At 38.7% G+C, this 13,794-nt stretch overlaps 2 protein-coding genes across 2 annotated transcripts in view; one reads left to right on the plus strand and one right to left on the minus strand.

The window, feature by feature from the left end:
- Positions 1-13,794, plus strand: part of LOC141389158 (uncharacterized) — a 185,251-nt gene that overhangs the window by 105,182 nt on the left and 66,275 nt on the right. The window lies entirely within an intron of this gene.
- LOC141391097 (uncharacterized) lies at positions 1,026-13,644 on the minus strand. Its single transcript, XM_073964016.1, has 2 exons — positions 12,291-13,644; positions 1,026-2,158 (listed from the first exon to the last, which is right to left on the minus strand). Exons 1-2 carry the CDS (start codon positions 13,561-13,563, stop codon positions 1,050-1,052), a joined length of 2,382 nt encoding a protein of 793 aa, XP_073820117.1. The 5' UTR covers positions 13,564-13,644; the 3' UTR covers positions 1,026-1,049.

Here is a 13,794-nt window from a genome sequence, read left to right on the forward strand (position 1 = left end):
ATTCATGATGGCTTACACGGTCTCTTGCAAAAACTTCATCACGCCATAACGCGGAAATTCAACTCACGACGCATCTGTCCTTCGGGGTTTTTATTATACACACACCAAGGGCTTTCATCTCCAAAAGGAATTATCTCTGCCCCAACATTTGTGTTCACAGTGTAATTTAAGCAATAGTGGGATGCAGTAGGATTCTATCCATTGTCGAAAAGTTGTTCCACCTAAAATTGTGAAAGGACAATAATTATTCCATTTTAATTAAGACTATTTTATGGTGGAGCGTATAAAAAGATCGGCCCGGCCGAACTTAACGACTTTTTACTTGTTTTACTATTAGTCAGTCACACTTACGATTTTTTTATTGAATATAAAATTTTTGAAACGACTATTGTTCTTACTTTTTATCTTCATTAATTTATTTATGAGCAATTACAACAAATCTCTTTGATATTAATAAGCATTTTTTGTTTTTAATTTTATTAGTAACAGTTGAATCATGTATGTAAAATTAACAATATTCTTACAAATCAAGTTTATTTGTACTTATAATGAATGTGTAGGTCGACCCGTGTATTTATTACATTTTATTTATTATTATTATTATTATTATTATTATTATTATTATTATTATTATTATTATTATTATTATTATTATTATTATTATTATTATTATTATTATTATTATTATTATTATTATTATTATTATTATTATTATTATTATTATTATTATTATTATTATTATTATTATTATTATTATTATTATTATTATTATTATTATTATTATTATTATTATTATTATTATTATTATTATTATTATTATTATTATTATTATTATTATTATTATTATTATTATTATTATTATTATTATTATTATTATTATTATTATTATTATTATTATTATTATTATTATTATTATTATTATTATTGTTGTTGTTATTAAAATTATTATTATTATTATTATTGTTATTATTATTATTAAAATTATTATTATTATTATTATTATTATTTTTGTTATTATTATTACTATTATTATTATTATAGAGTTAAATTTAAATAGTTTCCTTATATTCAGCAGAGAACATAGAGAGTTGTGTTACTATATTATCCGATTTGGGAAAATAATCCTTGGGAACGCAACATCTTATCCATGAGAATTGAGCATTTTTATCGACAACAACAAAATAAACAAACTGCATTAGGCCCAGCATTGTCGATGTCAAACAAAATAACAATGAAAACAACAAACTGTCATTACGGCGGGCCAAAATGCCAAAAGCCAATGAAACGATCAAAAGAACAAACAAACATATGACTAGACGAACTTGGGTGCATAATTCTTGACGTTGTTTAAAATTTTGATAATCTATTAATGATTGTTTTAAATTATAAATTAATACCGCCACGGTCAATACAATCAAACAGGTGATGGGTGCAACAACAGTTACATAGAAACCAATGCCAGATGGATAACATATGGGATCGCCAACTTGTGGTATGTACGATTTTGGATCCAAAAGAACAAGTAATGCTATGGGTACCATTGGTAGACCCCATGCTGTCAGAGTATATCTTGCCACAAAATGCGAAGTTTTTACATTCTTGATACGTTGATATTGCAGAATGCCAATAAAAAACATCCACACGAGTAAGACAAGAATGATGTATTGTAGAAATGCTCCAATTGCCATACAAAGATAATTGTTGTTAATATCGACCACAGTATTCCACACTATCGCTAAATGTATAAACAAAAAACAAACCATGATAAGAGTTAGAACAAAACACACATTCATTAAGAGCTGGTATTGGGTTTTCGATCGCCAATGCGTACAACACAATGCCGTCATCCAAATACACAATATACTCAACAATGCAAAACCACAACAGAGTGCTGAGACAAAATCATCTTTTGAGTCACCGATTACTGTAAGTAATGTCGGGGTTTTGATCTCAGTAATATCTGGTTCCACACTTCGAACAGCAGCCATAGGTTTTAAATATCTTGTATTGCAAAGTAAAAGGTTTCTATGTTGTGGTAGGACAGGGGTGTTGTTATTGTAGATCCATGTATTGTCAATGTAGGAACTACACACGGCACTGGGTTCGCCATCAATTTTGTTATATTGCAAGATAACCGGTATGCTCTCGGACAAATTTGCTGTAATTGGAAAAAATAGAGTTTTATACATTTAAAGTAATAATTAAATTTAAAGAAGAGGGAGTAAAAAATATGTTGATTTTGCCGAGCCGGACATTTAATAGACTTCACCATGAGAAGAATTACTAAAGAAACAAATAACAAGTAAAAAAGTATCAGCCGACATTGCCGACAGAGATATACCCTCAGCCTGCGTGGATTGAAATACTTTTTTACCAAAAAAAACTTACGTATTTAGGAGGGTTTTCAAAGCAATAGGGATAGGATTAAAGGGCAAAAATTTGCGGCGATATCGATAGTTAGGGCTTTTTGTTAAACTGAGTTTCGACAATATTTAGAGTACCATTTTAGCGAATATTTTCGAACTTTTGTGGGGGAGGTATCGGAAGGTCCACTCCTTACAACTTCGAATTTCATCTAATATTCGAAGAAATATTACGATATCCAAAGTGTGGACGAACGCAATATTCGGTTCGAGCTCTCCAGTCACTACATATGGTGCCATAGGGGGTTTTTACAACTTTCGGGCTTTTCGTTCAAGAAGTATGGACTTGCCCTTGAAAAAACTTTTACTGTCTTAATTGAGGCAGCGAATGCAAGTTGCTTCAACAAAAATCAAAGTGATCCGAGAGCTGGTCTTAGAGTGAATTTATCCAAAAATGTGTGTGGTAGGTATCCGACGGAGTGGACAAATGTAGTTCATATTCCTGGTAGATATATTAGGATGTGTAAAGTATGGAACAAATCTGTCACTCTCATCAAGAGTTATCGTGCGAACAATTTTTCCGAATATTTGTGAACTTTTGTTGGGGAGGTACCATAAGTAGTGGACCGAAATGGCTTATCTTCGAACATAAACTAAGTTTGCACAAAATATTACGAAGGCCACCTTTTGGACCGAAACGGCAGATCCGTTCGAGAGTTATCTTACGCTCCAACCACTACACACGGTGTCATGGGGTTTTTTTCACCTTTCAGGCTATTTTCTCAGGAAGTATGGACTTGCTCCTGATGAAACTTGTACCGTCGTATAGGGGGGGGGGGGGCAGTGAATATAAGCAGGCCCTAAACTGAACTTTTCCGAAATTTTGTGTGAGAGGTACCTGAAGGAGTGGACCGATTGTATCCATATTGAAACCTTATCTAAGTCTGGTACACATTTCACGATGTGCAACGTATGGACCAAATCGGTTACTCCCTTCAAGAGTTATCGTGCGCAAAAATTTTCCGAACTTTTGTGGGGGAGGTACCTGAAGGAGTAAACCGATATGGCCCATCTGCGAACTTAAACTAAGTTTGGACAAAATATTACGAAAGCCAAATTTTGGACCAAATCGGCTTTCCGTTTGAGAGTTATCGTGCGCACCAGCCAGCCAGACAGACAGACGGACATTGCTAAATCGACTCCAAATTGTCTGAAACACATTTCGTCCAAACATACTTGGGGTCTAAAACCATTATTTCGATGAGGCAAATTTTGCTCGTATAAAAGTGTATATACTAGGCCGGGGCGATTTGTGTGGAAGGAAAAAAACCTTAATGGGCCCTTCGCGTTTCTGATTTAACTGAGCAAAAATGTCTACTGGACCATATCGTCGGTGTCATGCTTAAGTGTTCCATACGCCATTTTTGAAATTTTTAAGTAAAGGTACCTTACAAGGTTTTGAACCATGCTCTTTCAAATTTTTTCGTCGGTTTTTCTCTATCTCTAATAGTTTCTGAGATATTCAGATGTCAATGTGTTCCATATCCTCTTTGTGACCCAAAAAATCTTGTCGTTTTGTTCCATATACATAAAGCCTGGCGTATGGAACAAAACAGCATTGAACTTTTTAGTTCCATATCCATGTCGTTTGGCGTATGGAACAAAAAGAGACAAAAACGAATTGTTCCGTACCAAAAATGATGGCGTTTGGACCAAAAATGTTTCCATTTTTGCCAAGTTACGAATAATGTGGCGTATGAAACAAATTGTTTTAAAGGACTTGGTTTAAAAACTGAAGAATAATAGTACGTTTATATATAACCGGATTTAACAAACCCAATGGTTTCCAAATGTCAATTCCTTTGCGTATACGTCAAATAAATCCTCATTAAGAAGGTTAACCCTGCAAAAGGCTATAATATAAACATAGCCTAATAGTTTCTAAATCCAAATATTTTTGAATATTGTATTGTTATATGAAAACGAAAATGTATCAATCGTTTAAACAAGAAATCCCTAGTTTAAAGACACAATTTTGATGTAAGTCGACAAAAATATACGCAAAAACGTTCATTCGACTTGAAGCTAGTGTGGACACCGACTACAAAAATAGTATTATAAGAAAAATACGTTTAAATTTTGTGTGGTACCTGAGAAATGCAAAAAATCAATCCCGTTTGTCCGATCGAAATTTTTACCACGAAAAAATAGTGATAAGTGGAGGCAATACCTTAAATAAATGTTAAGGAAATCTATAATAATAGTCCTTATTGTATTTATATGAGAAAAATAAATGTTTTATTTAAAGTGCTGATTTTTCAACTCCACAGTAGCACTTCATATAAGGGAGGTGGAACACGATTGATAAAAAGTGTTTTGGTTGAAATGTGACAAAACGTGTTCCATGTGGCACAAACTGCCAAAAACATGAAAAAAAGATTCCATGGAACAATTCAGCAACTTTTTGCAATAAAAATTGGTCATAACTTCTAGACTATCACAGATATCTTACTAAAATAAACTACTGATATATTCTATGAGTTTAGTTAAGTAGAACTGAGTTCTAAGTTTTTTGTGGGGTTTTTCAGACATAAACCACTATAACTTAGCCATGTGTTAACCGATTTAAAACAATAATAGCTTATTCAAAAGATATTATTCACCCCTTTAAAAGGAAAAAGGATCAAAAGAAATCCGTTGTGGAAAAAATAAGATATGCCCGTTTAAATTTGAAAATATACGAAACCCAGATTTTCACTACTTTTACCGTTATAAAAAAATAAAACGAAGTGACCCAAACGAACAAAGGCATTTTCGTTCTCCATGGATCCCAACACGATTGAATTTTGCATCAGAACGCTTTAATATTTTTCTGGTCAACTTTTGTAGCACAGTGCCATTTATTGAGATTTTCCGAAAAGTTTGCACATCCTCAAGACCAAAACTGCCGGAAAAAGCGTTCCAATGCTTTTTTACTGTCTTGGCTACAATTTTTGTCTTTGTGTTGGCTCGAAAATCTCAATGGTTTGGCTGTTATATGCCAAGGTGTCAAAAAAGCGTTGATAAAAAATTTAAAGTCAAAATCGGGAGGCTCGATTTTCATAGTAGACATATGGTCAAGTAGACTTTTTTGCTCAGTTCAATCCCAGGAATCAGAAACGCGAAGGGCCCATTAAGGTTTTCAAATCGCCCCGGCCTGATATATACCCTTTCTAGCCTAAAAGCGCAATCCCACGGCAGCGGGTTCTTTCGTACCGGATTGACCCGGAACAACACAAAACCAATGTTCCGGCCAGCGGCTGCCACTTCAGTGTGTACATGTTCGTATTTGTTTCGTTTTTCTGTGTTGGGAGAAGCATATCCCGGAATGCCTGCTCCGAATTCTATTGGTCCGAGCCGGGACGGAGGAAAACTCAGGACCAATATATCTGTGCTCAGTTTGTCACATTCGCATCTTCACCCACATCCAACCTTCGGTGAGATGCAATAGATGTCAGGAGTGGGTGCATCTAAGGGGTTGCTCTGGACTCGTCCACGTGAGGGACTACGACAGGGACTATGTTACTGCATGCTGTGTGAACACAGTTCCCAGTGAGTCGTCGTCGGATTACGAGACTCCCTCGTCGTCTGATTACGAAACTCCCCCGCAGTCCCCTCGACAACAACCTCACACGCAGCCTTTAACACCAGCCGTTGTTGTCCCAATCCCCGAAAATGCAGCCTTTTTGCAATTGAATTGCATGGACTCCGAGGTAAGATCGAGGAGATAGTAGATTTTATGAGTCGGAAGAACATCAAGGTCGCGGCGGTGCAGGAAACCAAGCTGAACAACAACCACAGCTTAGAGCATTGTGATGGTTACAATGTTCTGAGGAAAGATCGCACCAGAAGTGGAGGTTGGGGATTGGCTTTCCTATTGCACCAGTCTGTCCAATACAGACCTATCTCGCTTGAGCCTGTCTCTAATGACCCATACATGGAATGTATGGGGGTAGCAGTCAGGTGTGGAGCTGCCGAGATAGAGTTGCTGAATGTATACATCCCGCCGAGAAATAGCTGTATCCCTGATTATAGGCCTGACATTAGCCCGCTCTTGCAAGGTCATAATCGTCTGGTCCTGGGGGATTTTAATGCACATCATGAGATGTGGCATTCGGCCCTCGGAAACGACCAGAGAGGTACAGCGCTGGCTGAGCAGATTGATAGCTCTACGTTTTGCACGGTCAATGAGGACGCCCCTACCAGAATTAGAGGAGAGTGTCACAGTTCGCCTGACATAACCATCGTGTCACTTGGTCTGACAAATGTCGTTACCTGGCAACCCGTCATTTCCCTTGGATCAGACCATCTCCCCATAATTGTCTCCATTAGCAGACCACCCGATTTCATCACTTCTGAACGCCGCACGTTCGTCAATCATAAAAAAGCTGATTTGCCGAGTTTCAGAGAGTTCACCAATCACCGCTTCAGAGAATTGCCCAATCCTTCTGATGTTCGGGTAGCGGAAAGGACGTTCCGGGACATCATCACTGCTGCAGCCGCTCGCCATATCCCTGCTGGTCGAATACCCGAAGTAAGACCAAATTTCCCAGCAGAGGCGACGGGATCAGCAAACGAGCGTGATGAGCTTCGTCGTATCACCCCCAATGACCCCAGAGTCAGGGAGCTGACACGGGAAGTTAACAGGCTGGTCGGCGAGCATAAGCGGAACAAATGGTTAAATCATCTGAAGAGCTGCAACATTGGAGCCGGTATAGGTGAATTGTGGGCAACGGTTAAGTCACTCTCGAACCCTGGAAGAAGGGAAGATAGGACCTCAGTCACGTTTGGCGACGTTACGTTGACTGACCCGAAGAGGTGCGCAAGTAATTTCAATCGACAGTTTGTCGAGCATCCCGAGAGTGACAGGGCGAAGAGAAGAGTATTACGTCGTATCAGATATCTTCCTGCCGAGGATGAACCACCACAATTTACAATGGATGATGTTGCCAATGCCATCAGGAACGCTAAATCATCCAAAGCGTTGGGCCCTGATGGAATCTCCATGGTAATGTTGAAGCAGCTGGATGAGCCGGGAGTCGAGTATCTCACCAAAGTCTTCAATTTGTTGCTAGCCACCCTCGTTGTTCCCGAAGTCTGGAAAATGGGCAGGGTGGTCCCACTACGGAAGCCAGGCAAGGATGCCAGCAAAAGTGAATCGTACAGACCGATTTCGCTTTTGTCGCCCGTAGCAAAGACACTTGAGGCCTTGATCTTCCCCAGTATCAGAAACAGCTATCAAGTTGCCGATCATCAACATGGATTCCGTAAGCAGCACAGCACGACAACAGCGCTGCACGCCATTACCACATATATCTGTAAAGGACTCAACCAGAGACGGCCGTGCGATAGAACAGTGATGGCGGCTCTTGACTTATCAAAAGCCTTTGATACAGTCAGGCACTCCACGCTGTTTGAGGACATTGAGCAGACAACCCTCCGGCCAAGCTTGAAACGTTGGATAGTCAACTATATGTGTGGACGCCAGTCGTACGTGGAATTCAGGAATAAGAAGTCCAAACCCCGTAGAGTGAAACAGGGAGTTCCCCAAGGTGGGGTGATATCTCCGGAACTGTTTAACCTCTACCTCTCCTGTATTCCACCCCTCCAGACGGCATTGAGATCGTGACGTATGCGGATGATTGCACGATCTTGGCGTCGGGTACCTATCCTGATGACATCTGTGAGAGACTGAACAACTATTTAACTGATCTTACCACCTTTTTCCATTCGAGGAATATGCAGATTTCCCCCACAAAATCTACAGCCACTCTGTTCACCACATGGACACCACATGGACTGCCCTAAAATTTTAGGGGTCACATTCGACACTACATTCACGTCGTGCGCACACGCCACAGCTATCTGCGACAAGTTGAAAAGTAGGAACAAGGTCCTCAAGTCCCTGGCCGGCAGCACTTGGGGTGCAGATGAAGAAACCTTGTTGACCACATATAACGCGATAGGTCGGTCTGTCGTAAGCTATGCGGCTCCAGTCTGGTCCCCGAGATTGTATGATTCGAACTGGATAAAGATTCAAACTTGCCAGAATGCCGCCCTGAGAACAGCGACAGGGTGCCTCCTCAAATCTTCAGTGGACGATCTACATGAGGAGGCAAAAATTCTTCCTGTAAAGCAACACAATGAGATGCTTTCGTTGCAGTACCTGCTTGGATGTTATCGTGTGAGCCATCCCATTCACCATCTTGTGGGTAGGCCCGCCCCATTCAGGGAGATCAGGAAGGATATCCATGCTCTAGAGGGAGAGGTCCAACGATACAGGAGAGAACCCCTAGATCAACAAGCATATCAAGCAGGATTGAATAGCATTCACACGGACGCAGTTGCCAAGGCCTTAAGCAATTATAGTGTGAATAAAGTACTCGGAGTACATCCTCCATCTATCGCAGCTGAGGAGCGTCAGCTGCCACGACAAACTAGAGTAGTTTTGGCTCAACTACGCTCGGGATATTGCAGTCGCCTAAATTCTTATTGGGCGGAAATCGATCGCGCCGTGCAAAACATCTGCCCTGTATGCGGCATGGGCCCGCACGACACACAACACCTTTTTAACTGCCCCGCCAAACTTACCCATCTAACTCCAGTGGATCTGTGGCTACATCCCATCGAAGCAGCCATTTTTCTGGAACTGGAGATAGACCCAGAGCCAGATTGAACAGAGGAACGAACAAATAAACATAACAAAAACACTGTTACAACAACAACAAGCCTAAAAGCTGAGGATATTAAAAATCGTTAAATTTGGCCTGAACTAAACTGGAATAATTAGTTTTCTTTTCTGTCCACAATTTTATGTGGAGGTATTTTATGATCAAATTTGGACCTAATCGATTACTCCCTTCAACAGATACCAGTTTTAGCGAACAGGTACCATTGTAGCGAAAAGTTTGGGACTTTTGTGGGGGAGGTACCCGAAGGGTTGGACCGATATGACAAATCTACGAACTTATACTAAGTTTGGTCGGAATGTTACGAAGGCCAAATTTTGGCCTGAATCGGCGGATCCGTTAAAGATTTATGGTGCACATCAGTTACTACACATGGTGCCATAGGGGGTTTTTTACACCTTTCGGGCCATTTTCTCAGGAAGCATTGACTTGCCCCTGAAAAAGAACTTGTACTGTCAGGATGGGGACAGCGAATACAAGCAACAAAAATCAAAGTAATTCGAGAGCAGGGCTTAAACTGAACTTTTCCGAAATTTTGTGTTGAAGGTACCCGAAAGAGTTGACCGATAGAGTCCATATTGGAATCTCATCTGTGTCTTGTAGAAGTTTCACAATGTGGAAAGTGTGGACCAATTCGGTTACTCCATTCAAAAGTGATCGTGCGCGCAATTTTTCCGAACATTTTTGTAAATTTTTTATCTTGTGGGGAGGTACGCGAAGGAGTGGGTCGATAAAGCTCATCTTCGAACTTAAACTAAGTTTGGATAAAGTATTACGAATCGAAATTACGGCCAAATCATTTCATTTGTCCGAGAGTTTTCGTGGGCTCCAGCCAGCTAGAACAGAAAGACGGACGAACATTGCTCAATCGACTCCAAATTGTCGCAAACAGATTTCGTCCAATCATACTTGGGGTCTAAAACCATTGTTTCGATGAGGCACATTTTCCCGATTTGAAAAGCTGAGAATATAAAAATACGGAAAATCGGGAAGGACCTTTCTAATCGAGGGCTATGCCAAAATATGAACCTATCTTGAAAATTGTTGGTGGAGAAGTTTTGTAACTTCAAATGTCAAATTACGTGTAATTTGGTCAAAAATGTAGCTAATTTCTTCAAAATACGTAAAAGCGGGGGTGCCATTATACGGGGGCTACTTACGTGGCCACTGTGTGGAAATTGTAGTTGAAATTCTCAAAATGCCGAAAATAGGGAGGTATCGTTATATGGGACATTATCGAAAAACATGGACCTATATTGACAATTTTTAGTGAAGAAATTTTGTGACCACTGGGAATGTCAAATTACAGGCAGTTCAGCCAAAAAAATTTAGCTTAGACCTTCAAAACACCAAAAATCAGGAATTATGGGGTCTATGCCAAAACTTAGAGCTTTATTGACAATTTTTAGTGACGAAGGTACCTTTATATGTAGGCTATTGCAAAACCTGGACCTATATTGACAATTGTTGGTGGAAAAGTGTTGGGGCTACTAACAACCTCATCCTCAAAATACCGGCAATCGGGAGGTAACGTTATATAAGGGCTATACTAAGGATAGGTAAGTCGACTTTCGACTAATCGATTAATCGGCTTTTTGCAGTTAAAAGTCTAAAAATCGCAGTCGACTTTTGTCTAGAGGGAAAATCGCACAATCGATTATCTTGTGATCGATTTTCGAGTTTGCTCATAGATTGTTGATTGGCGGTTTTACACTTTTGGCCGTTTTACAGTTTCAACAAAACTTCAAAATCGACGAATAGTCGATTACAATCGATGTTCTGCGGTTATGAAAAATTCGTAAGTCGAGTTTTAAGACAACTGAAATAATCGCCAGTCCGAAAAATCGCAGTTTTGGTTTTAGACCAAAATCGAAAATTCAAAAAATCGAGCCTTAACTCTAGTTTAGTAAAAACTCTCCGATTTTTCTGAAATTTTTTCCAGTGGTAGATATTGTTGTGCTGATCACGAAAATGTATAGTTTTCCTGGGGGACGGACCTGGTTACCCGGTTTTGAACTACTGAACCGATTGCTACAAAATGGGTATCATTGGAAAGCTTACGGAAATACCTATCTAACAAGTGGGGTAAGTTATATATAGATATAACCCAAAAACTGATTTTTGGACCCGGATTTTTCCATAAACCCCTCAAAAAGTCAAAAATGGGTCCATTATGGGTTCCCATTTTATGTAAGCCAGATTGTAGCTCACACTTTAACCTTTCCAAAATGGTGTTATGTGTTATAATACCTTCCCTGGATCCAGAGATATGGCTCTTAGAATCTCGACAACCCGGTTTCTCTAAGTGGCTATTTATAGACAATAATTATAATTTAAAGGAACATTTTGTTCCAGTTCTCGAGATTTGCACATGTCCATAGGAGAAAGTCTTAAATCCCCGCCCGAAGGCCGGCTATGTAGGGAAACATTTATAATTTAAAAGAAAAGTTTGTTCCCGTTCCCTAGATTTGCGCCTGTCCATAGGAGAAAGTCTTAAATCCCCGGCCGAAGACCGGCTATTTAGAGGAAAAATATAATTTAAAAGAAAATTATGTTCAATTTAGAACATTAAATTTTTCCATAGACAACTATAATGTAAAGAAATGAGCCCTACAGAACCGAGTTCTCAAGATTCTAAGGGCCATATCTCTGGATCCAGAGAAGGTATTACAACATTTTGGATAGATTAAAGTGCGAGCTATAATGACATACATTAAGCGGGCAACCATAATAGGCCCATTTTCGACTTTTTGAGGTTTTATGGAAAAATCCGGGTCCAAAAATCAGTTTTTGGGTTATATCACCTGACCATCTGAAAATAACCCCATCCATATGACCACTTTTTGGATAGGTATTTCCATAAGTTTTCCAACAACAAATTGTTGTTGGAGAAGTAAAGTTGAGATCGTTGCTTTTGGAAATCTATTCATAGTTCCGCTGATACTGACCTTTCTCTTTCGGAATATTGTATACCCTCAACGAAGGGTAAATATCTAATTTCAACACTTTCGGTTTTACTTTTGGACATTTATCATTGAAAGTGGGCCTATTGACCATTGAACGTGATGTCAGGTCGACGGGTGAGTGTATATAGCTGTCGGAAACGCCGTCTGGAAAATCATAGGTAGAACCAAGCGACTGGGTTCAATCATTACAATCTTAATTCAATAAAAATAAATAACATGCCAAGAATACTTACCCTTACATCCTGGTATTGAAATTGATAAAACTGGACTATCAACTTTAAATCCCTTTTTGCTAAATAAATGTCCATTCGCATACAAAATAATTCGAATTACGTCATGTTGCTCATTTTCAATGCTATTTTGTGATATGACCTCCCATGTTCTTTGCGGTATATATGTGACCATTTGGAGATGTTGTTCCCCTAAGATAGTGTGTAATGATTCATTCATATGCCAGTAACGAATATAACTCTGAAGATTTGAGTCGTAATGCATATCAGCAGCAGGATGTGCCAATGTGTTATAGGTGGCAATACCAGTCAGATTCGAACATGAAGGTTTGAGGTAAAAAACACTTATGTGATTCGTTGTAAAATATACCACACCATTTGCTTTAGGTCCACATTTGTGTTCTTGAAATATTCGATGGGCCATGGTGTTAGAGTAATTTTCCAAATAGTTGATTAACACAGCTGGGGTATTTAGCTTTTGGGATGACTTTATAATATTCTCAGGAGATTTCATTAAGTGGTTTATAACACCCAGAATTATTGGCACACGTTCCGTATTTAAATTTTCTTCTCCAATGGAATTCAATATTCTTGTAGATATTTCTATATCTGCTGGAGTACGTATTGTACCGGATTTTGCCAAAAGATTTCTTAGTTGTGAAATAACTGCTGCTGCATTTTGTGGACTATTATTGGCCATTGCTTCATTATACAATTTATACAGATCAAATGTTATGATATTTTCATTTAATTCTAGCAGACACTTCGCGTTTTCCAAATCTCGGTTCTCTTCCCATTCCACAGCATAATGCTGAGGATTGTAAATACAACGTTTTGTTAGCGGTAACCCTGTTGGCAGTAAACACGGTTCTTGTGTTATAGCCAATTCACCCATCTTTGCCGAATGCCATCTGTTGGTGAATTTCGTACGTTGTCTATTTTTATTTAGGTAGTAATGTTGAAATTCTTCACTTTTACACTTGTAGGAAACTGTGGTACAATTTATGAATTCTGTGTTGCTCTTCACCACATCCCATGAGGCACTCGCTTCATTTGTATTATATGAACAATTCCTTTTAAAATTAAGTCCGTTACGACTAGAACACAATTCTGTTAATTGTACACTTCCAACATTTATGGGATTCCAAATTGCCAAGACTTCAATTACTTGGTTAACTGAATGCACTCGACTCCCGTAAATATCTTTTTTGCACCATTGTTCGGCATTAAGGACACTTGAAACGAACGATAATAATATTAGTAAAGTCAATCTCATTTTGTGTACTTGTTGCGATAGTCAACAAACTGAAACTGATTTTATATTTGAACAAATTAATTGTTTGCAAATTGCGCAGTATTTGCTTGGTTAGATATAGCTTTGTGGTATTTATTTTTGTCTATTTATTGCAATGAATGAATAACGATATAATTTAAAAGTGGCTGGATAAGAGCCGCGCTGTGGGTAAATATCCGATGAAATGGGTAAATATCACGTAAATACCCATTT

Source organism: Musca autumnalis, unplaced genomic scaffold (genome assembly GCF_047663935.1).
Source record: "Musca autumnalis isolate F117 unplaced genomic scaffold, ASM4766393v1 scaffold_1, whole genome shotgun sequence".
Classification (NCBI taxonomy): domain Eukaryota; kingdom Metazoa; phylum Arthropoda; class Insecta; order Diptera; family Muscidae; genus Musca; species Musca autumnalis.